Source organism: Rhodnius prolixus, unplaced genomic scaffold, assembly GCF_049639745.1.
Source record: "Rhodnius prolixus isolate KJV_2025 unplaced genomic scaffold, Rpr scaffold_9, whole genome shotgun sequence".
Classification (NCBI taxonomy): domain Eukaryota; kingdom Metazoa; phylum Arthropoda; class Insecta; order Hemiptera; family Reduviidae; genus Rhodnius; species Rhodnius prolixus.
This window is the reverse complement of record NW_027411604.1, coordinates 13,110,639-13,136,472: the sequence shown is the minus strand read 5'-3', so window position 1 is coordinate 13,136,472 and position 25,834 is coordinate 13,110,639. Positions and strand designations below refer to the sequence as shown.

The following is a 25,834-nucleotide window of genomic DNA, read 5'->3' as shown; positions in this document are numbered from 1 at the left end:
TAGATATGAAATTATATAAGTTCAAAACTCATTATATTTGAAGTAGTTACTTACAACAGTGCTTTCGGCGTGAGAAGTAAAATTTGATTGGATATAAGTCTAAGGGAGACAAGTTGAGGCAGCGCGAGGCTGTCTCCGTCCACAACCTCTAGTCCACCTTCCACCACGTCAATGTGCTCCACCCAACCGCTGGCCAGTTCTGCAATCAAAACATTTATCATTAAAATCTAATATTGACTATCAGCTAACAATAAATTTTGGGGGGACAAAATTTAATCTAATGCTTAATAAAACAATCCTTTTAAACAATAAATTAGGGAAGACATCAATAAAATTAGTGCACTCCATCGCAGAGGTCCTGGATCCAGCAGCTTGTCCTTTAGATTTTCTCCACCTGGGAGCTTCTTGCTGCTCACTGTCAGCGATGGATAGTGATCTTTGTAACGAGGAAACTCTTCACGGAGGTTAACAGTACTTATAAAAACGCTGCGGGTGACGATAAGAAAAAAAAGCTTTTGGCTAAAATATTATTAAAGTGATTTGAACTGAATAAAAAAAGCGAATTATAGATCACTGGTATTTTGCATCATAATGGCGACAAAATAACTATCAATGAGAATAGTTCCAGTGTTTCTGGAAAAACAAAACAAGGATCATCTATGAGCCTTCATGAGTCATCTGAAGATCTTTGGCTAGATCTAGAACCAGGACAGAAAGCTAGAGGATGCGAGCCCTAACAGTCCTAGGAAGGTGTGGATTTTAACATTTACTCAGTGCTTTAAATACTCCGCGGTAGTTGGGCAAAGAGATTGGACCCTTGCGGTTAGAAGATGCGGCAGTAGGTGGACACAGAGTATAGAAAAGGGGGCACTAAGGGACAGCAGTATTTCAAGGATAGAAAAGGCTTTTATGTGTGATAATTAATTTAAAAAAAGGACCAGGTTATCTAGTTTTCGAAATAAAGACAAACATATGGAATTAAAAATATTATTTAAGCGAATTGAATTAAATAAAAAGGGGAAATTATATTGAGCTGGCGTTTTGAATTACAAAGTAGAGCCTTAATTTTATTTATTTTAATAAAAAAGATAAACTTTCCAATTGTTCAGTTTAAAATTTAAATTCATCCCTTGACTCAATCTAAAATTAAGATTTACAAAACATATAATGACGATGTTATAGCTCGGATCCATAGTAATAAGATTGATTTCATTACTGGATCTAGTGGAATTGTAACAAAAGCGTAGGAATATAATTAGAAATGTAGGCGTGCACTGTTTCTATTTATTAGAGCCTGTTCCCTGAGGGAACCGCTACTGATTAACCAACATCCATTGATAAACATTTCGCAGCCACATGGTAGATATAAACCTATGCATAACTTTACTGCCAACATAAATTTAGAGCCAATAGTAGTTAAAGCCTGTACAACGTGACCCATCTGGAAAATATATGGTATTAAAAGAAGGAACAAACCAGTAAACCAGGGTTGTTTTTTTTAGATCATTTTCAATTAATTCGATATAATTAACATTATTGCATGAACTTTGGTAGGAAACCAAAGATCTGAACAATTAGTATCCCATTCTTTTTCTTTTGAGAATTATGTGGATTTTTTTGAGATGTTCTTATTGAAACTCTACAGAGTAGGTACTGTTACCCTTTTTGTGTAGAGTCTACGAGGGTCGTTTGAACAGTCCGTGCAAAGTCAGAGAGATAGCACTACTGGCACGTATCGAGGTTATGTTTAGTTAGTAGCATCTCTTGGAAGAACACACACCAAGTTTCAGCCAGATCGGTCTATTTCTTTGTGTTTGGCATTCGTTTGAATCGAAGAAGTCGAGTGATTTTCAAAAAATGGACGAAAAAGAATTTCGTGTGTTGATTAAACACTACTTTATGAAAGGCAAAACGCCTCAGGAGACTAAAGAGAAGCTTGATAAACATTATGGTGACTCTGCACCTTCGATTAGAACAGTTTATAAGTGGTTTCAAAATTTTCGGAGTGGCCATATGGGCGGGCACAAGTGACGCTGAACGTTCTGGACGCCCTGTTGAGGTTACTACTCCAGAAATCATTGATAAAATCCATGATATGTTGATGGATGACAGAAGAGTGAAGGTGCGTGAGATTGCTAGTGCTGTGGGCATCTCGAATGAACGGGTACATAATATTTTGCATCAACATTTGGACATGACAAAGCTATCCGCAAGATGGGTGCCGCGATTGCTCACGCTTGACCAAAAACGAAATCGTGTGAAGTGTTGCAAGGACGGTTTGCAGCTGTTCCAGAAGAATCCGCAGGACCGTTTCGTCACTGTGGATGAAACATGGATACATCACTACACTCCTGAGACCAAAGAACAATCTAAACAATGGGTTACCAAGGGGGAATCTGCGCCAAAAAAGGCGAAGACCGTTCCTTCGGCCGGAAAGATTATGGCGACTGTCTTTTAAGATTCGCAAGGAATAATCCTCATCGACTATCTGGAAAAGGGTAAAACTATTACAGGTGCATATTATTCATCGTTATTGGACCGTTTGAAAACCGAGCTGCAAGAAAAACGCCCACGATTGGCCCACAAAAAAGTCCTTTTCCATCACGACAACGCACCAGCTCACACCTCAGCAGTTGTGGTCGCAAAATTAATGGAAATAGGGTTCCAACTCGTTTCACATCCCCCCTATTCTCCAGACTTGGCTCCCTCGGACTACTATTTGTTCCCCAATATGAAGAAATGGCTGGAGGGGAAAAAGATTTTATTCAAACGAGGAGGTGATTGCAGAAACGAATGGCTATTTTTCAGACTTGGACAAATCCTATTATTCGGAAGGGATCAACAAACTAGAGCAGCGTTGGACGAAGTGTATAAGTCTAAAAGGAGACTATGTTGAAAAATAAAAAAGGTTTACCCCCAAAAATTAAGTAGTTTTTATTTTTGCACGGACTTTTCAAACGACCCTCGTATAAAGAGAGAACCTGGTGGCCGGCAATGCTCTAAAGAAATTGGCTCAGTTTTTCTTTTTTTGACGGACCTTTCAATATTATTAATAATAACAATAATAATAATAATAAATACTGGTGCTGATTGGTCAAAGTACCATGTGGGCGACTTTTTGGCTAAAAATTAAAGTATCTTTTTTGTCTTTCTTATTATTATTTGATTTATTAATCATTTATGCATTTATGAATTCTATAATTTATAGATATTTAAGAAATTTATAAGTTATGTAACTTTTCAATTTAATAAAGACTTCTTTCTTTGTACTGGCACCGATCTATTTGAGTTGTCTTGCAATAGCAAAGCATCGATACTTTAACAGCAATCACCGTGGCTACTATCAAAGAGGAAACTTAACTGAAGACATTAACACTTAATTTACATTTTATTGGTGCTACAAGGACCCACCTGATGAACCAACTTCAGTCCATTATAGTGAGGAATTGAAGCGAATTTTATCGAGTTTTATCAAAAAAGGGATGGATATGAAATGGCTTTCCTTTTTAATAACGTTTTAAATAATACAAGCAAAAATTTCAAGTTAAATCTCGATTGAAAATTTATTATTTTAAGTTTTAAATTTATGAATTTATATTTTGTTTTATAATTTATTATTTAAATTTATTTTATGAAAAGGTTTTTATTTTATTTATTGATTTATTTTGTAATTTACAATCTGTATAAATATATACAATAAGTAAATAGGAGGTGAATGAGATGAACTGGTGCGGGAGAAGAGCAGGAGGAGAGAAACTACCTAGCGGTAGCACTCTCTATAGGAGAGAGGAGAGATAGGAGAGTAATGGCGTTTAGGTCTTCAGACTGCAAGGAAGTCGCGGGGCCACTGGCGATTCAGTCGGCGAGGAGTATTAGGGATGTCAGAGGAAACGAGAGACTGTACAAGTGGATTAGAGCAAGTAGAGAGAGCAGTATGGAATTTATGGTATTTAGTCTTGGCGAGTTGGTCTATGAAGGGAATGTTGAGGTCGGTGTGAAGAGTGAAGTTAGTCACGTAGAAAGGAGCGTCAGCTATCTGTTGGAGGAGTTTTGATTGAAATGTCCTGTCCTGTCCGTATGTTTGTAGGTTTGGCTGTCTCAAACATAGTCTTTGACAGCTCTAGTCCGTAAGTCCACATAGGTTTGAGAATCGTGTTCTATATTAAGCGTTTGAGTTCAATGGGCAATTTGGAGCGTCGTCCTAGTAGTCTGTAAAGATGTTTCGCACGTTTTGTCATTGCTTGTCTTTTAAGTCTAGTGAGTGGGTGTTCCAAAGGAGTCGTTTGTCTATGTAGAGCCCAAGGTAGCGCACCAGATCCGGAAGAAATTTGCAGTTGAAGAGGACAGGTGGACAGGAACCCTGCCGGAGAGTAAACGTGGCATGCTGGCATTTCTGTGGGATCATTTTAATCCGCCACTTCTTGGCCCAGAATTCTATTATATGTACGAGGTGTGTTCAAAAAGTAACGGGAATTTTCGTTTTTTGAAAAAAATATTTATTTATTCATCTACATTAATATTGTCGCCTTCAAAGTAGTCCCCTTCGCATACAATACACTTGTGCCAGCGCTTTTTCCAATCCTCGAAACACTTCTGAAACTCGATCTTTGTGATAGCTTTCAGCTCTTTCAGCGATTCGCTTTTAATGTCATCTACGCTTGTAAAACGACGGCCTTTTAATGTTCTCTTTATGTTTGGAAATAGAAAAAAGTCACATGGAGCCATGTCTGGCGAATATGGAGGCTGGGGCATCGTTAAAGTTTTGTTTTTGGCCAAAAATTCACGAACAAGCAATGAAGTGTGAGCAGGTGCATTATCGTGGTGCAAAATCCATGAATTGTTTTGCCACAAATCCGGGCGTTTTTTTCGGATTGCTTCACGCAAACGGCGTTGAACTTGTAGGTAGTACTCCTTATTGATTGTTTGACCTTGTGGCAAGAATTCATGATTCACTATGCCATTAAAATCGAAGAACACAGTGAGCATAACCTTCACATTCGACCGCACTTGTCGAGCCTTTTTCGGTCTTGGCGATCCAGAATGCCTCCACTGGGACGATTGAGCCTTAGTTTCGACATCATATCCGTAAACCCATGTTTCGTCACCTGTTATAACACGTTTCAGTAGATCCGCATCGTTGTCGACTTCATTGAGTGACTCTTGAGCAACTTCCATTCTCCGCTGTTTTTGTTCGAAATTCAACAATTTTGGAACAAATTTTGCTGCCACACGTTTCATACCCAAAACATCCGAAAAAATTTCATGGCATGAGCCAATTGATATGGCAACATCATCAGCGACTTCTCTGATTGTGATTCGGCGATCGTTCATAACCATTTCTTTCACTTTTTTCACGTTTTCATCGGTTGTTGATGTGCTTGGACGTCCAGGTCGTTCGTCATCTTCAACGTTTTCGCGGCCATCTTGGAAACGCTTATACCACTCGTAAATCCTTGTTTTACTCATAGCAGACTCACCATATGCCTTTATTAACATTTCACACACTTTATTACACTTTATTTCATTTTTTACGCAAAATTTAATACAAATTCTTTGATCCATTTTTTTTAACAAACAAAAATCGCCAAGCTCGAAAAACACGTCTAACCTTAACGGCTGCCACTTAAGAAGTAAACAATGAATATTACTGAAAATTTTATCGTACTTCAGGGGCATGTGTACCAACATAATAAAAAAAAATATTTTACAATCAGACTCTCCAAACCCGCGAAATTTAAAAATTCCCGTTACTTTTTGAACACACCTCGTAAGTGTGTCTGTAACTTGTATGAAGAACACAGTGATTCTGAGATAGAAATCCAGGATAAGTGGAAGACTCATGCTAAGTCCCAGTTCGTTGTTCCATTTGGAATTAAATCGAGCATTTGCGGACCTAAATCCAGCTGAATTTAAAAAGGTTTATTCTTCTATCGACAAACAAAAGCCTTTAATTAATAATTAAAATGTATAATTTTTTATAATACATTTGTTAAAGTGTACCTCAAATGCTTATTCAATTAAGTAGAGGGAAAATGGCGGTTCTGGGACGCTTTTTTTGAGGAGCCAATCAGAATGCAGGATTTCTTTTTGGCCACGCCCACCGGCCTATCATCGAATTCGACGAGGGTTTAGGCCACGCCCCTCCCCCCTCCCCCCTTACCCCCTCCCCTTCCCCTCTCCAATCAGCGAATTCGACGACACTTCCTCTACCCCCCACCCCACCCTATCCCTACTCCTACTACATGGCACTTACCTTTACCCCCACCCCTCCTCCTCCTGCTCGTTGTCCTCCTCCTCCTACAAGATGGCGGACCTCATACCAGCTGTTGTGCACAGCTGTGCTCTGACCAGCTGTTGACCACCACAGCTGTGCTCCGACCAGCTGTTAGCTCCAAGATGGCGGACCTCATGCCAGCTGATGACCTGAAACATACCTCTCACCCCCTCGCCCATTGATGGAGAGGAGGGTGAATTTTTTTTATTTCTTACCTTGGATTCGATCCTACAACCTTCGTGCTGGTAGCCACGTCATCTTCACCACTCGGCCACAGTGATAGTCTCGCTCACTGTAGTTTTTAATGTACTCTTATGTTTTACCTTGGAATTATTTTTAAAAAAAAAAAAAAAAATCTAGCCCCCTCTCCTAAGATTTTTTTCTTTTAATAACCAATTTAAATTAACTCCCCCCCCCCCTTCACTGTTACACACACAGGCACATATATATACACACACACAATATTGAACTTAAATATTAATGGCTGACTCACTTTAAATAATGAAGAAACTTACCCCCTCCACCTGGGCTGCATTCGCTGTTGATGACGTGACCTTCACTCACTAAAAACTAAACACGAACTAACACTTAGTCCTACCAGCTACTACTAGCATTCCCTCCCCCCCCCCCTCTCCACCACAATTACGTCACATTGTAACTAGCCAATAGAATTGCATCTTTTTTTTCCAAACGGTTACCTCTCAGGACAGGTTTCTATAGCAAGCACCTGTAGCCCCCCACCCCTTCCTTAACTTTTGTATTTTCTATTTTAAATAAGAAATATTATTTAAACTGCTAACTTGTATCATTTACGCATGCGCAAACTCCAGTCTCCAGTGTGTGATAGATCTTTAAAAAAAAAAAAAAAAAAATACAGGAGGCAGTTGCAATATCGATTACTTCTATCGGCTATAATATCGGTTGTATATGTATTGATTAATATCGATTTTATTTCTTAGTATAAGTAATATATATAACAACAGCTGGTTAAATAAGAAATATTATTTAAACTGCTAACTTGTATCATTTACGCATGCGCAAACTCCAGTCTCCAGTGTGTGATAGATCTTTAAAAAAAAAAAAAAAAAAAAAAAACAGGAGGCAGTTGCAATATCGATTACTTCTATCGGCTATAATATCGGTTGTATATGTATTGATTAATATCGATTTTATTTCTTAGTATAAGTAATATATATAACAACAGCTGGTTAAATAAGAAATATTATTTAAACTGCTAACTTCTATCAACTAGGCATGCGCAAACTCCAGTGAATTGTGTGTGTGAGAGTAAGAGAGAGAGAGAGATCTTAAATATACAGAAGGCAGTTGCAATTTCAATTACTTCCTTCAATTACCATATTTTGAAAAATAAAAAATAAAATAAGAAATTATTATAACACAACTTGTTATAACCTTAACTTTAAAATAATGTCTATAGATTGGTTTCCTTTGAATAAAGACTTCTATTTTTCTCTATATGTTTAATTCGAAAGACAAAATATTTATATTATTCTTATATCTCTTAGTATTTCGCTTTACCAACTATACAAACCTGAATATGTCGTTGTAGCCTCAATAGGCTAACTCATATTATTTCTGTGTTATATTTTAATAATTTACTTTACCTCAAGTCTGAATCATCATACTTAACCCATTTAAACTTTCTTGTAATATGGGAATAATTCAAATGTACAAAGGAAAAAATAAGAATGAAGCAAAATTAATTAAAAAAAAAAAAACATTTTTTATTGATTTAAAAAAAAATAAACTTATTAAAAAAAAAAAAAAAAAAAAAGATGACATCAATAAAGATGTCATAAGAAAGGAATTTTTTTAAACATTTCTTTTATTGTTTAAGAAAAGAAATGTTTAAAAAAATCCCTTTCCCCCTGCAGGCAGGCCTCCACTAAATCTTCATCTTTCACTTTTTCTCCCTGCAGGTATTGTTGCATGATTTTATTTTCCTTTTCTGCCTGCAGGCAGGCTTCATTCTCCTTTTCTGCCTGCAGGCAGGCTTGAATTAACTGATCTTCCTCCTCTTTCGAGGAGGAAGATAGCAATTTTTCCTTTTCTGCAATTTGCAGCGCCTGAAAGAAATAATAAATATTTTGTTTAATTATATATATATCAAGATCAATATAAAACAATAATGCATTTTTTTTTTTTTTATTATATTGTTATTTAATTACTTTATCGAAAATATCTTCTTCTTCGCTGTCGTAATAATGGGGCCTAAGGGCCCCTGAACGGTTGGGGGTGGAATCTCCCACCGCCCAATCGATGTTCAAATCCCAAACCTGGGCATTTGAAGTCTGAAAAAAAATATTAATAATAATTAGTATTTTTATTACTATAATAGTATGCAATTAAAATTAGCATTTAAGAGAAAGTAATAATTATCACTTACTTCTTGAGAGTAGTTGCTGCTTGCCGACATTCTTGTGATAATGAACAGCGCTCTGTTGTTTAAACTGCCCCCTTCTATCATATCAGCTAACGGACAAGTTCCAACATGATTTGAACTGACTTATTGTCTAATTTCATTTAACTTTGTGTGTGTGTGTATTTGGATACTTATCACTAACACTATGATCATTTTTTATGTTTTATTATTATTTATATGTGGCTTAGTATTATTTAACTTGCACGTCCGATCATGCCGTGTTTGCATTGGTCAGTAACTAACTTTGATACCCCCTACCCTTAGCATAACAATCACAAGAGTCTATAGCATTTCCTGTTTTTTACTTATAATCGATATAAAAGAAGTCTCCGAATTCTGTTGCGCTCATACAGCGTTCAGAGTTTTTGGTGACAACATCTATTCCAACATCCTGCCTGTTTTTTCTAAAGCAAGTACTTTTTTTAATTAATTGTTATTTTACAAATATATATATTCGTTTTTTTTCTTTATTTTTTTTATTGCTCTTTTATTATTTTGCTATATTTCATATTTCCATTCAGTATTTTACATAGTTAATTTTTATTAGTTTTATTAGTTTTATTAGTTGTATATATATATATAATTATTTAGTAATTTTGTGTTATTCTAGTTTTTATTCTTTTTTATTTTTAAAATAATTTTTTTATTCTTTTTTCATTTTAAAATAATTTTTTAATTTGTATTAAATAACTGCGTTAAATTATTTTGTATTGCTCTTTTATTATTATTTTTATTATATTTCATATTTTCCATTCAGTATTTTACATAGTTAATTTTTATTAGCGTTAAATTATTTTGTATTGCTCTTTTATTATTATTTTTATTATATTTCATATTTTCCATTCAGTATTTTACATAGTTAATTTTTATTAGCGTTAAATTATTTTTTATTGCTCTTTTTTTTTTTATTATTTTTATTATATTTCATATTTTCCATTCAGTATTTTTACATAGTTAATTTTTATTAGTTTTTTATTAGTTGTATATATATATAATTATTTATTTAGTAATTTAGTGTTATTCTAGTTTGTGTATGTATTAAATAACCGCGTTAAAATATATATATATTTGTATTATTAATATTTTTCATTACATTACTTATTATTTTATATTACTTATTATTATTTTATATTACGTGTTATTTTATTAATTATGGAGTGTCTACATTGCCATAAAATATTTAAAAGGGAAGATAACAAGAATCGTCACGAAGTTACATGTATATCGCGCAGTCAACGCCATCTTTGCAATATTTGCGGCGAGGGATTTTCTTCTAAGAAGACGTTGACTGCGCACATGCGTCGTTGTGGCAATGAAACACTGACCATCATGACTAAAAGAGCTCGAATAGATGCCGCCAACGGAAGTTTGTATGAAGTGGAAACGGCGCACGGAGGGACTCTTCGGACTTTCTTTCTTCCATGCATTGAAGTAGTTGATGCAATGGAATTCTTAAATGCCCAGTTAGGCACATTGCGTCAGTTACTTGCAGAATGCGTGGAAGAGGCTCCCCTCAAGTACAACTTGGTCTTGGAGGCGACATTTGAAAACATCAAAGGTGAAACATGTGATCGCGCCTTCAAGACTAAGAATAAAGTAATTTATGAAGACTCCTCCATCGAAGAATGCTTAAAGGAAAGTTTTAAGAAATTAGTGACTGAGATGGAGGAGTCCACATTAAAGGGGAGCGGGTGGTTTTTGAAAGGGTTTGATGGGGTCCTTCTAAGGGTGAACCGTTTCCAACCCATGGGAGGTAACAGCTACATCCCTTTACCTCCCCACATTGCGAATCGAAAAGCGGTTATAAATGTCCAAAACAATGATGATCAGTGTTTCAAGTATGCCATTCTCTCCCGTCTCGTAACTATTCATCCAGAACGCGAAAGTAAATATAAAAATTTAGAACACAGGTACAATTTTGACTGCATTTCCTTCCCCACTCCTCTCCATGAGGTGAAAAAATTTGAGAAATTTAATAACATAAGCATCAATGTTTTCGCCCTTGGAGAGAAAGGAAACGTGTACCCTTTAAAGGTGGTGAAGCAGGAGAAGGAAGACCATCGCGACCTCCTTCTCCTAATGATGGAAAATGGACGGAGCCACTATACCTATATTAAAGATTTTAATAAATTAGTGGCCCGTCAGATTACTGAGCACGAACAAAGGGTACACGTTTGTAAGCGATGCTTCACGCACTTTAACATCGACAGCGTGAACATCGTTGAGCGGGTGAAGGAGCATATGGAGTACTGTGGAGAGAACAGAGCGACTCGAATTGTCCTGCCCACATGCAATGACGATGGGTCTCCTCCAACTGTATCTTTTACTAAAGTGCAAAATCAGATGAGGATTCCCATCGTCATCTACGCAGATTTTGAATCGGTTTTAAAAAAAATTCCCAGCGATGGCAATTCGAGTCGCACCTACACGACTCCCTATCAGAGTCACCTTCCAATGAGCTTCTGTGTTTATATTAAAGTTGCAGAAGACATACGCCACTGTCTTCCTGCCGATTTCCCTGCAGAACCCTACATTTATACAGGTGAAGATTCTGCAGAGAAATTCATGGCATACATAAAGGCAGTGGCCGAGAAGGTGGCTCTGGTATACTCCATAAAGAGGCCAATGCTACCCCTGACACCATCTCAGCTGGAAGACTTCCAACAGTCCCAAACCTGCTACCTTTGTCACAAATCCTTCTCTAGATCCAATCCTAAGGTGGCGGATCACGATCACATCAGTGGTATGTATCGTGGTCCTGCTCACAATTCCTGTAATATCCTATACCGCACTCCTCGTTTCCTTCCCGTCTTCCTCCACAATCTGAGCGGATATGACGCCCACTTTATTGTACGCCAGTTGGGGTATGACACAAGTCGCATTGACGTCATCCCCAACAGCGAAGAGAAATATATCTCTTTTAGCAAACAAGTGGGCGCTCTAACCGTCAGATTTGTGGACACCTTCCGCTTCTTGTCTTCCAGCTTAGATAGGTTGTCCAAGAATTTGCCCAAGAACAAATTTATAGATATGGGTAAATTCTTCCCCGCAGACAAGATGGATCTGGTCATAAGAAAAGGAGTGTATCCCTACGATTACACAGACTCGTTCGAGAAACTTAGGGAGACGGTTCTACCCCCTAAGGAGGCATTCTATAGCACCCTTAATGAATGCCATATCTCGGACGAAGACTATCAGCATGCTCAGTCAGTTTGGGAGGCCTTCGATATTAGAACCCTAGGGGGGTACAGCGAGCTCTACCTTAAGGTAGACGTAATGCTCTTATGTGACATCTTTGAAAATTTCAGAGATGTTTGCATAAGAGCATATTCGCTGGACCCTGCCTGGTATTTCACGGCCCCAGGACTGGCTTGGGATGCCATGCTGAAGTGTACAGGGATACAATTAGAACTCCTTACAGATTATGACCAGCTCCTAATGATTGAGCGGGGCATAAGGGGCGGCATTTGCCAATGCAGTCATCGCTATAGCAAAGCCGATAATAAATACCTCAACCCAGATCGCGACCCCCTTAAGGAATCGAAATACATTGCCTACCTAGATGCAAATAATTTGTACGGGTGGGCAATGTTAAATCCGCTTCCTTCTGGAGGTTTCGAGTGGGTAGAACATCCGGATACTCTAGACTGGGGCAATATGCAAGAAGATGGCCCCTTCGGGTATATTGTTGAAGCCGACATAGAGTATCCGAGCAAATTGCACGAACTGCACAACGATTTCCCCCTTCTCCCGGAGAATAGGGTGCCTCCGGGACAAGTTACCAAGAAACTGTTGGCTCCATTGTCCAACAGGGAGAAATACGTTGTCCACTTCGTCAATTTGCAGCAAGCCATGGGCCTAGGTCTCCGGTTAGTACGCGTACATAGGGCGCTGCGATTCAGACAGTCCCGTTGGCTTCGTTCCTACATCGACCTCAACACTCACATGAGACAACAGGCGACGAACGACTTTGACAAAGACTTTTACAAACTTATGAACAACGCCGTTTTTGGAAAATTTATGGAAGACGTACGCAAACGGACGAAAATAGAACTGGTGACTGACCAAAGACGACTGAGAAAACTTATAGCAAAACCCACTTTTAAGGACCGGACAGTATATACAGAAACTTTAGTGGCAGTGCATCTGGACTTTGAGCAGATCACGATGAACAAACCGATTTATGTTGGAATGTCCATACTTGATCTGTCCAAAGTCCGGATGTACGAGTTCCACTACAAAACTATGCTCAAAAGGTACGATACAGACAAACTTAAGTTAATGTATACCGATACAGATAGTTTAATTTATGAAGTTAAGACGGAAGACTTTTACAGTGACTTAACAACAATAATAAACGAACTGGACACTTCAGACTACCCTAACGGACATATACTTTACAGCACAAAAAATAAAAAAGTGTTGGGGAAGTTCAAGGACGAGGCCAGCGGAGAGCCTGTAACTGAATTCGTGGGCCTCCGCGCCAAAATGTACGCTTTACGTATCCGGGGACAAGAGTTAAAACGGGCGAAAGGGATAAAAAAGGCAGCTGTGGAAAAGAAAATAACTTTTGATGATTATGTGGCTGCCCTGTTCGACGGAAAAGAGTTTACCACCTCTTTTAGAACAATCATTTCAAAAGAGCACAAACTCTTTTCCGTTGAACAGAAAAAAGTATCTCTTTCGCCCCACGACGACAAACGACATCTAGTCGATCGTGTTCATACTCTTGCCCATGGCCACTTTGCTATAGCGAATGTACCTGTGTAGCCTCGTTTCTAGGGGTTGTATATAGTGTACATATTAGTCAAGTAGTTAGGTTAGTTTAAGGTGGTGGTCATTTTATTTATTTATTTATTTATTTAAATTATTTAAATTTCTTAATAAAACATTATTTTTATTTATTCATTTTATTATGTTTTTTTTTTTTTTTTTTTTTCTATTCATTCAAATTTTTTTTTAAATTCATTTATTTCACTTTTTTTCTTTTTTCATTTAAATTTACTCTAAATTTAGAAAAAAAAAAAATAAAAAAAAAAAAATAAATAAATAAATAAAAATACAAAAAAAGGTGGCGGGAAATTCTATTTTATATACTTTTTTTTTAATTTATAGTTAGTATGCATGCTTTGTAAATATTTGATCTTAATTTTAATATATTATTTATTTATTTTTTACTTTTTTTATTGTTATTGTTATTTTATTTATTATATTTACTTATTATTATTTTTTTTTTTGTATAATGAGCATGAGTTATGTATATATATATATAAGAGACGGGAGAGCGATTCTTGTTATTCTTCATCATGCGCTTGATAAAGCAACATCACACCCTCTCAGTGCAAAACCTTGACGACAGGGCCTCTTCCAAAAAATGTTCCAAACACGGTCCGCTTTTCCCAGATTCCATTAGATGTTTAATATGCGGACCGTCTAATTGTGGGAAAACTAACCTGATGTTGAGTTTAATATACGATCCAAAGGGGTTGAGATATGAAAATATATATTTGTTTGCAAAGTCATTACAACAGCCCAAGTACCGGAAGCTAGCTCAAATTTTAGATCCTTTAAAAGATATTGGCTATTTTGAATTTGAAGACAATTCTCAAGTTCCCCCACCTAAAGAGGCCCTGCCAAATTCAATAATTATTTTCGATGATATAGCATGTGACAAGCAAGATAATGTAAGAGCCTATTTTTGTATGGGGCGCCACAGTGGAGTTGATATATTTTATCTAAGTCAAAGTTATACTAGAGTTCCTAAGCACTTAGTAAGAGAAAATGCAAATTTCCTAATACTCTTTCGGCAAGATGAATTAAATTTGAGAAGAATTTACGATGACCATATCAATTCCGACATGGAATTCAAAACTTTCAGAAAAATTTGCCACAGGTGCTGGAAAGAAAATAGATTTGGCTTTCTAGTGTTGGACAAAGATAGACAGATTACTGAGGGAAGGTATCGAAAAGGTTTCGAAGCCTATATAATACCTTAACCTCGTTCTTGAACATCACTGTTCATTGAGCCATGGAGGGGTCAACTAGTGACGTTGTAATGCGTGAAATAATCGAAACCAGAAAGGCGATTCAAGAAAAGTGTAATTTATTGAAGAGAAACAGAGAAGAGACCGATGAATATTTGAAAATGAAATATCAACCTTTATTGAGTCCATTGAAAGCATTGGTGGAAAAGCAGGAAAAGCCACCACTTGAATTAAAACAATCTCCTAAACCGGAAGTAGCTACTTGTGAAACACCCCTTCCACCTCCAAAGAGGCTAAAATTTTTGAGGCTGGAATCGGCTACTACACCACCGTCAAGATTATCAAAAATATGGCATGAAGAACTTTCAACCACAAAGCGACCGGAAGTACTAAAGTTAACTTCTTCTACTTCTGCTGAAGCAACTAGCCCGCTTCAAGAGGGACGAGAACAAGCACAAACGCCTGAAGGGAAGGAAATTTCAGCAAAATATTTGAAGGAAGTTGGAGAAATGTCCTCAAAATATATCAAAAAATTTATTAAAAATGAGACCAAGGACTTGGATATGATATATGGTGTAGTTTATGACGGCCGGAGATTTAGTATTGGTGACTCAGTGGTCTCCATCAGCAAAGACATTCTATCTGTTGGTGATAATACCTATTTCGGCACACCAGGTCTTTTCGAGTTATTATTCATGACAAATCCAAACTTGTCTCTGGTGAAAAAGACGGATTATATCAATTATAAGAGCATACTGCAACAGACGAACGCTCATAGAGAAGGGCACAGCCCTTCCGGACCAATTAAAGTTCTGAACACAAACATGAAATACAAGAATGTGATTTCAAAATTGTTTTCAGCAAAAAGGGGTGCTGGATTTGTAGATCCTAACAAGCTTGTAGATCGATTAAGAAGCTTACTTGGTACCAACAATGCCAGCGCAGAAATAAAAAGTATTGAAGCTCAGCTGAGAGATGGAGGTATAATAGCGTAGTGTGGGCATAAACAAGCTTCATTTCATCATGGCCTCTGTTAAGGAACAGATTGTAAACGAGTTGCATAGACCAGCAAGAAGAGTGTTCAAGAGAAGAGCAGTCCTTCTGAAGGGCTTAGATGATCTGTGGCAAGCCGACCTGGTGGAACTAATACCCTATTCTAGATTCAATAAAGGTCACAAATATCTGTTGACTGTGATTGATTGTTTCTCCAAATATGCATGGGCGATCCCTCTGAAGAATAAGACAGCCCTGGAAGTGAGTCAAGCATTCGAGAAAGTATTAGCCGATCGGAAGCCAAACAATTTGCAAACGGATAATGGAAAAGAGTTTTACAACAAGATATTTGGCAAGCTGATGAACGTGAACGGTATAAATCACTATTCTACCTATAGTAACTTAAAAGCTTCAATAGTGGAGAGATTCAATCGTACTCTGAAAGCGGCAATGTGGAAAAAATTTAGTCTCCAAGGATCGTACGACTGGTTAACCGACATTAAATCGCTATTGAACAAATATAATAACACTAAACACAGAACGATTAAAATGGCACCGGCTTCAGTACGGGGAAAAGAAATAGAAGAACAGCTATTACGTGAAGTATATGGGAAGAAAACTTTGAAAAACGGCAGCATTCCCAAGTTCAAAGCTGGTGATCATGTACGCATATCCAAATATAAAGCGCAATTTGCTAAAGGCTATTGCCCTTCGTGGTCTACAGAAATATTTAAAGTTGCTGAAGTGAAAAATACCATACCGTTCACATATCATCTGAAAGATTATAAGGGGCAAATGATTGCTGGAGGTTTCTATCAAGAGGAACTGCAGCTGGCCAAACATCCCGACAGTTACCTAGTGGAGAAGGTTATTAAACGGAAAGGTGATAGAATTTTGGTGAAATGGTTGGGCTTAGATAATTCACACAACAGTTGGGAGAATGTTAAAAATATTCATATATAAAGCCAGAAACAACTAACAATGATTCAGTTTATCATGAGACGTGCTAAAGATAAGAAGAAAAAGAAGAGAATCATCCCCACTCCTAGGCGGATGGGTGGCAAATCTTCAAAATTGAGTGTAAAAGCCAAAGGAATGCTGGATACGCTACCTCGCCTGCGGTTAAGTAATTTTGATCTAATTAAGTTGGCAAAATCAAATAAAATTCCTCATTTCAGAGGAGTATTCATGATTGATGAATTTCCAAAGAAACCATGGAAAAATGAACGAGCCATTTTTAATTTGGATAGCAGTGTTGGCAGTGGTACTCACTGGGTTTGTTACAAGAAGAGAGGTGAATATGTTCAATTCTTCGATAGCAGTGGTGCCAATCCCCCTGCTGAATTTGTCCGTTATGTAAAGGGAAATCGAATTTCATGGAACCGGAAGCAGTATCAGAAAGTTGGCACTAACAACTGCGGTCAGCTTTGTCTACTCTTCCTGCTGGATGTCTTATAAAAGAGAGGCTCACAACTGAAGTTGCTCATTTGATCACTAGACTGAGATGGGTTTAGACTTTAGAAGAGGCGATAAAAGGACAGTTGCAGAGAAAAAGAGCATCATTCCAGTGAGAACAGTTGCCGAGCGAACATCGCTGACCAACAGCAGTATTCGATTTCTTCAGGCTGCAGGTTACTACGTTCTATCATCATCATGGAAGTGTTAGATTTGGAAGAGAAATGTCAGTTTGACAATTCAATCGAGTGCATAGAATTGCATTCCCATCACCCATATGCTTCTTCAAAACTACTACCAGGCGACGAAATACGCATTAGTGTACAGCATCAAGATCTATATACGCTACCTAGTCAAAGTTTGCTCTACTTGGAAGGCAAGTTTTTAAAGGAAGACGGCTCTGCAGTTCCTGTTTCATCCAAATTGACCAATAATGCTTTTGCATTTCTATTTGATGAAATAAGATACGAACTAAGTGGAGTTGAAATAGATCGAGTAAAAAACCCAGGAATAGCTTGTACACTTAAAGGGCTGGTTTCGCTTAAGGCAGGTTGTCAGTATATTACAAACTGGGGCTGGTGCTATCCTCAAAGCGATGCTCTCAACATCACTTCAGCAGAAGGATGTTTTAATTTATGCATTCCGCTATCATTGCTGCTGGGATTTTGTGAAGATTATCAGAAGATTGTGATTAATGTTAAACAAGAATTGATACTTGTTAGAAGCAGACAAGATGGAAATGCCTATAAATTCAACAGGCTGAATGAAGAACAAGCGGTGGAGAGGTGTAAAATTGAAATGGTGAAGCTTTGCTGGATGCTGCCCTATGTAACAGTCAACGAACATCAGAGATTAGCTCTTATGCGTCATCTTAAATCTGCTAAGGTATTTGCTCTAAGTTTTAGAAGTTGGGAACTCTATGATTACCCTTTGTTGCCGGCCACTCAGAGGCAAATCTGGTCAGTAAAGACAACTAGTCAAATGGAAAAGCCCCGATATATCATTCTAGCTTTTCAGACCGGACGTGCTAATAATGTGGAAAGCAACGCTAGTCACTTTGACCACTGTTCAATTTCAAATGTAAAACTTTATCTTAATTGTAAAGCTTTCCCATACGGCGATTTGAATGTAGATTTTTCGTCTAACCGTTTTGCCATTCTGTATCATATGTATGCTTCCTTTCAAATGTCATATTATGGAGAACAAATGTATCCTCTAAGTTCTTTACAAAATTTTAAAGAGAAAACACCCTTAATTGTAATAGATTGTTCTAAACAGTGTGAATCTATCAAATGTGGCCCGGTAGATGTTAGATTGGAATTTGAATCAAAAGAAATGTTCCCTCCAAATACCACTGCCTATTGTCTTATTATTCACGACAGGGTGGTAGAATATAATCCTTTAACAGGTATTGTACGTCGTATGGTATAAGAAGGCTTGAAGAGCTAATTCAGTGTTCAGAATGGCTCAGACAGGCCTACTGATAACTGACTTCCAGTGTTTTGTAGACAGTGTAGGAGGATATATTGTTAAAGAGCTTTCTCTATTAGACTATAATTTTCAATCAGTTAGACACTGGATATTCAAGCCACCTGTCCAACATAAACAATGTGAAAAAAGTAGAAGAACCAATTATTGGTTAGAAAATTATTATCATAAAATTAAATGGAATGATGGGGATATTGAATATGAAATGATTAGAGATATTTTCAAGTTTATTGATTGTAACTATAAATTTGTTTTTGTTAAGGGTAGTGATAAGAAAAAATTTCTTTTGCAAAATCTGTACAGTTGTTGTGTAATTAATTTAGAAGATTATGGTTGTCCAAAACTTGATTCATTAGAAGCAGCAGGAAATCAGTGTATTATACACAATACTTGTAAAGAGAAATGTACGCAATATCGAATTAAAGCCATCAATTGCTGGCTCAACAATAAGTTAGGTTGGAATGAGGCGGAAATATTTTTGCCTTGAAGTATGAATGTGGTCACTGGCGAATGCATTGAGTTGCACACAAACCTGAATGTTGGTCACTGGCGAGATGTAAAATCTCGTAAACCATGAATGGATTTGTACAGATTCTGTGCAATGTTTGAATATGATTGGTGCAAGGCAGCTAAAATTCCAACATTGAAATAAAGTGCTTCGATAGCAAACATTTCTCTTCTTATTTCTTTCATATTAATGTAATTAGAAATTAAATATTTTATTTGTATTAGAAATTTTTTATATCTGTCTGTAAATATAAGAATCTTTTTTTTAAAGTTTTGTTTCAATAAATGTATTAAGTCAAATAATTCTTTTTTTTCAAGAATTCCTTCTATTATTATTAAAAAAAAAAAAAAAAAAAAAAAAAAAAAAAAAAAAAAAAAAAAAAAAAAAAAAAAAAAAAAAAAAAACTAAGCAGCAGTTTGCGCACGTTGAGAATAGTACATGAGAATGGTAAGAGTCATCATTATTATTATTATTTTTTTTTTTTCATTTGCCTGATCAAACAGTCAATTTAAGTCTACAAACATTCAATGTTTTATTATTATTTATAAAGCAATAAAAAGCTAATAAGGACAAAGTTCAGTTTTCAAATTTTTTCTAAGAAACATGAAGTTAACGGACAGGTTGAGTCCTGTTTCAAAGGTGGCAGGTGTGGAATCACCTTAGAGAGAGAGAGAAACACTTGTCAGAGAGAGAGAGAGAGGGTAAGGGAAGCTCGCAATTCTATTGGCTAACTATAGGTGACGTCACTGAGGGGGGGGGCATCCGTAACGGTAAATTAGTGAGGCTTGTAAGATAATTCTCCATTCGCTACCCACACTCCGAACGTTAACTACACACACAGCAAAGGTAAGTAATAATACTTCAAAAAAAAAAAAAAAAAAAAAAAAAAAACATTATTTTAATAATGATGTGATACTTTCATATAATATTCTTCTTTTAGATGTCTAAGTTGGCCAGCTTTTTGAATGATGTGAATATAAGGTCAGCGGGCATTGGCAAACTATCAGATCTGAGAACCGGATACTCATACGAAGTCAAACAATTCGAAAGAATCAACACTAAATTTGGAGATGCCATCGTTGCCCATTTACATTATATTGGCCCGACAATGGACTACCCAACGAGGATCTTCCTTCCACGCAGATTTGCGGCAGTGATAACTGATGAAATGGTGGAAGATTACCAACAATCAAAGAAAAAACTGTTAATAATGTACAAAGGCTTTAATAATAGAAGATATGACATAGAATTTAAATAAAATTTATACTGTAAAATAAATTACTTTAAAATTTAATTATTTAACTTGTATGGTTCCTTTAAATAATATGTTTTAATTAATTTTGATTCGTTCTTATTTTCCTTATATATATATATATTACAAGAAAGTTTATGTGGGTTAAGTATGATGGCTACATGTTCAGACTTAAGGTAAAGTAAATTATTAAATTTAACAGGAAATAATATGAGCCATCCTATTGAGGCTACGATATGTTCAGGTTTGTATAGTTGGTAAAGTGAAATAGTAAGAGATATGCTAATTAGTTAAGGTTATAACAAGTTGTGTTATAATAATTTCTTATTTTATTTTTTATTTTTCAAAATATGGTAATTGAAGGAAGTAATTGAAATTGCAACTGCCTTCTGTATATTTAAGATCTCTCTCTCTCTCTTACTCTCACACACACAATTCACTGGAGTTTGCGCATGCCTAGTTGATAGAAGTTAGCAGTTTAAATAATATTTCTTATTTAACCAGCTGTTGTTATATATATTACTTATACTAAGAAATAAAATCGATATTAATCAATACATATACAACCGATATTATAGCCGATAGAAGTAATCGATATTGCAACTGCCTCCTGTATTTTTTTTTTTTTTTTTTAAAGATCTATCACACACTGGAGACTGGAGTTTGCGCATGCGTAAATGATACAAGTTAGCAGTTTAAATAATATTTCTTATTTAACCAGCTGTTGTTAAATATGGTGGAGAGGGGGGGGGAGGGAATGCTAGTAGTAGCTGGTAGGACTAAGTGTTAGTTCGTGTTTAGTTTTTAGTGAGTGAAGGTCACGTCATCAACAGCGAATGCAGCCCAGGTGGAGGGGGTAAGTTTCTTCATTATTTAAAGTGAGTCAGCCATTAATATTTAAGTTCAATATTGTGTGTGTGTATATATATGTGCCTGTGTGTGTAACAGTGAAGGGGGGGGGGAGTTAATTTAAATTGGTTATTAAAAGAAAAAAATCTTAGGAGAGGGGGCTAGATTTTTTTTTTTTTTTTTAAAAATAATTCCAAGGTAAAACATAAGAGTACATTAAAAACTACAGTGAGCGAGACTATCACTGTGGCCGAGTGGTGAAGATGACGTGGCTACCAGCACGAAGGTTGTAGGATCGAATCCAAGGTAAGAAATAAAAAAAATTCACCCTCCTCTCCATCAATGGGCGAGGGGGTGAGAGGTATGTTTCAGGTCATCAGCTGGCATGAGGTCCGCCATCTTGGAGCTAACAGCTGGTCGGAGCACAGCTGTGGTGGTCAACAGCTGGTCAGAGCACAGCTGTGCACAACAGCTGGTATGAGGTCCGCCATCTTGTAGGAGGAGGAGGACAACGAGCAGGAGGAGGAGGGGTGGGGGTAAAGGTAAGTGCCATGTAGTAGGAGTAGGGATAGGGTGGGGTGGGGGGTAGAGGAAGTGTCGTCGAATTCGCTGATTGGAGAGGGGAAGGGGAGGGGGTAAGGGGGGAGGGGGGAGGGGCGTGGCCTAAACCCTCGTCGAATTCGATGATAGGCCGGTGGGCGTGGCCAAAAAGAAATCCTGCATTCTGATTGGCTCCTCAAAAAAAGCGTCCCAGAACCGCCATTTTCCCTCTACTACAAAGTGTTTCATTCAATGGTAAAAGTTTCATTAATTAATATCATAGAAGCGTTTGTTTTTTACATGTAACAAAGTTTGTTATTAGTCAGTAAAATTATACATAAATTCATTAGTGGCCCTTTGCTTTCAAACACAAATTCACGTTACATTCACACTGTCTACAGTTTCTAAATCATTCTTCCTCGTAGAGTTTTGTTGCGCTTGTTGTAAACATGGTATTGTTGAAGAGTTCAGAGAGCCAAGAGAGATAGCAGCAACTATATTTGTAACACTTGTTTTGTTATAGATGTCGCCTATTACCAGTCCTACAATAACAACCATATCAGTTTGTCCATTTTCAACACTTGTTTTGCGGGTAAATGTTCGACATTTCCCTATTTTGTAAATAGATTCTCTACCATACATAAACTATATCCTATAATGGAAATTATTAGCTTTCATTAGTAAAGAGAACCTTTATTGTTTAAACTATGTGAATAATAGAGTCTCAAACTGGAGGCCATCGTCCCTCTGTAGGCGTTCTTCTTGTTTGGCACTACAGTCCATGAAGAACCTTGGCCTCCTCAATAATATCGTGCCATTCACCTCACTCTTGGGTCGCTCTTCTCCATCTTCGCCCAAATCTCTTAAATCCTGCTCAACGTTGTCCAGCCATCTCACCCGGGGGCTACCACTCACTCCTCCTAGCCAATCCTGGATGTCCAAGAAATAGTTTTTTGGCTATTCCTTCCTCCTCCATTCGTTCCAAATGACCCAACTATCCTAATTCGTCGTTGTTTGATAAGGCCAACTAGATCCTGATCGGCATAAAGATCTATGACTTCTTTGTTGGTCCTTATCCTCCATCTGTCCCCTTCCTGAATGGGGCCATATATTCTTCTTAAAATCTTCCACTCCCACACATTAAGAAGACGCTCCCGTACATCACAATAAGTTGCAAAAATCTGTGAGCGTTGATATGAATTGAAAGGACAGTGCTAGACTTAAGTTCATTCTGGAGGCGTTTTATAAAATAAAGTGCTTTTGAAAAAACACCTGTACAGATCATTACGAGTAGCTCATTTAAAAGGATCAAAAATAAACAAAAAATATTTTCGTTAAGTAACGAAATTTCTTGCTTGTTGTTTCTAGCTAAAGTCCGCTGGTTATCCAAAAATGCCTGTCTACTTGAATCAAATTTGTACAGTCTACGATTCGGGAATAGAGTTCATAAAAAAAAAAGACAAAGACGATAATTTAGGAGCCTGATTTGATTGATTCAAACACTGATATATCTTTAGATTCAAAATTGAAGAAATTAATTAATCAAAAGAAAATGCGCTATTTTTGCTTTTTGAGGCAAAACCTTTTATTTTAGGATGAAGAGAATGATCGTATATCCCTAGTTCCATATTTCAATCAGTGTGTTGGTTAGAAATTAAGATTAATATAAGTAAAGTAAAGTAATCACCTATTTTTGTCAGACGTAAAGCCGTCCAACTACCAAATTAGGTGTCGTGGACGGAGGCAACAAGCAAACATACTTTACTGTAAATTTCTTTTATTAACCATTAAATAAAATACAAGGTCCTAGACCAGGGAGTCGAACCCAGTACCACAATACATATTAGCTTGGCAGGTCTCGCCTCTAACCGCTCGGCTACCGTAGCTCCTAAGATTAATATGTCACTTAATTTATTTATAATATTAATAAGAAGGGCAGTCAAATTAATACTGACCTGGTAGTCTGGAGAGCGGGACGCCCAAACAAGTGATATCCCTAGTTGTATTTACTGGATGAGTCGGTGGACTTTTGCAGGTACACATGGAATTAAACCGGCAAGGTTGGCATCCAACTAGCCTGGCGCACAGTAGAAACATCATTATCTGCAACAAAAATATACCTGTCAAATATTTCTTCATAATGTGACGTATGAAAATATTTTGGATTGTTAAACACAATATTGTAATTGATATACATTCATTGCAACCAATAAATTTTGTTCGTTAACAAAGTGAGATAATACTTAATAATAAGAAATCCATTTGGACGCCCGTAATTTTCATCAAAGGACAGCATAGACATTCTTAAAACAATAGACTTGAGCGTCTCCTTTAGACACGAAACTGGCTTTGGAAAGTAATTAAAGGAGAAAAACCGAACTACACTACAGATGGCAACATGAAGCCACTTGGCTGAGGTACTTTGGGAGAAACAGAACCCCAAATAAACGCTGCTGTTAGAAACAGGTATGAGTTTCTGTTCTTAAGACTTCCAATTCCTCTAAACCATTAAGGTGCCTCTAACCCTACTAACCAGAGAGTACTGTCTGAAGAAGGAAAGGACTCTCGGATACTAAAATGGGTAGATCTTAAACTAAGAGGTGTGGCTATTAAATAACGAGAGTGATGCTGCTACAGAAGAACTATGCATGCGCCAAATCCTAACGACCGACAGCTGTGCAGCGTAAAGCTTTCTCTTTCGATTGCAGCGTCTCACGTGTTTGTAGAGAAATCTGTCTGACCGGAACCGTCGTTTGTATAAGAGGTGTTAGTTTCGTTTTGCCGAAAACACGATACTACACATGTAGTAGAGCAACGAATTGTCGTGAAATTTCACATGAAAATTGGTAAAACCGCTACTGAAACTTATCTTTTATTAAAAAAAGTTTATAGCGATGAATGTTAATCACGTGCGCAAGTTTTTGAGTGGTTCAAGCGTTTCCAAGATGGCCGAGAAGACGTCGGAGATGATGACCGCCCGGTTCGCTCTTCCACGTCCAAAACGGATGAAAATATCGATTATAATTAATCAACATTACTACTGTGAGGTGCTTGCTCAACTCCGTGAAAGAGTAAGGAAAAAAACGACCCAATTTGTGGAAGAACAAGTCATGGGTTCTCTCCATCAAGACAACGCGCCAGCTCACACTACATTGTCTGTCGCAAGACGTTTCTAGCTAAGTACAACATCCAAGTTTTAGGCCATCCGCCTTATTCGCCTGACCTGGCCCCACGTGACTTTTATCTGTTCCCCAAAGTCAAATCTGCATTAAAAGGAACACGATTTCAGTCCGTTGAAGCCGTGAAAGAAAAAGCGGCTGGCGTCATGACACATTTCTGCATGCAGAAGCTCACAGAAAAAGACTTCCAGCACTGTTTCGAACAATGGTAAATTCGCATGGAGCGTTGTAGGGATAGGGGAGGGGTGTATAGTGAAGGTGATAATAACTAAATATGTATAAATTTAAAATAAAATGTTTTATAGCAATAGTCTCGTTATTTAATAGCCACACCTCGTATGTTTAACAGTGTCGGCAAAATTATGTAGTCCGATCGAAGTAACTTAGTAAGAAAATGAAATGATTTGCTAAAAGGAGTAAAAATCGGCCTTGAAGAACAGTTCTTTTAGGTCTTATTTTGCGCTACAGAACCTAAAACCTGAACATAATACCCGAAAATCTGATAAATACAGAGCGCAATAATATTTTGGATCTTTATCTGACTAAACCTAAGAGGGAGCTTTTAAAATTGAATCACATGTGATGAATATTGGGTTTTGTAGTTTACATAAAAGAGAAAAAAATTAACCATTTTTTCACGTGTTTTTTCATAAAATTTACATTTCCAGGGAGCTCTACCCTAACATTTTCTGGATTCACAAAAATATTTTAAGATAGGCTTAATTTTGGAGGCCTTTTGAGAAACGTTACTGCAGTTGGTCAATGAATCGAGAGTGTTAAAATTTAATTATTTACGTAACAATTTACAAGTTTTTATCGCGGCGCACTCTCTAAATACCAAGTGCATTTAAAAATGTGTCTACCATAGT

At 37.0% G+C, this 25,834-nt stretch overlaps 1 protein-coding gene across 4 annotated transcripts in view; it reads right to left on the bottom strand.

The window, feature by feature from the left end:
- The window catches only part of LOC141453907 (uncharacterized), a 637,650-nt gene that overhangs the window by 130,639 nt on the left and 481,177 nt on the right, over positions 1 to 25,834 (bottom strand). For all 4 annotated transcript variants that reach the window (XM_074127531.1, XM_074127530.1, XM_074127532.1 and 1 more), the window contains 2 exons: positions 23,742 to 23,889; positions 55 to 199 (listed from right to left, as the gene is read on the bottom strand). In XM_074127531.1, the coding sequence (XP_073983632.1) occupies positions 55 to 199; positions 23,742 to 23,889 (293 nt within the window). The remainder of the gene's footprint in view (positions 1 to 54; positions 200 to 23,741; positions 23,890 to 25,834) is intronic.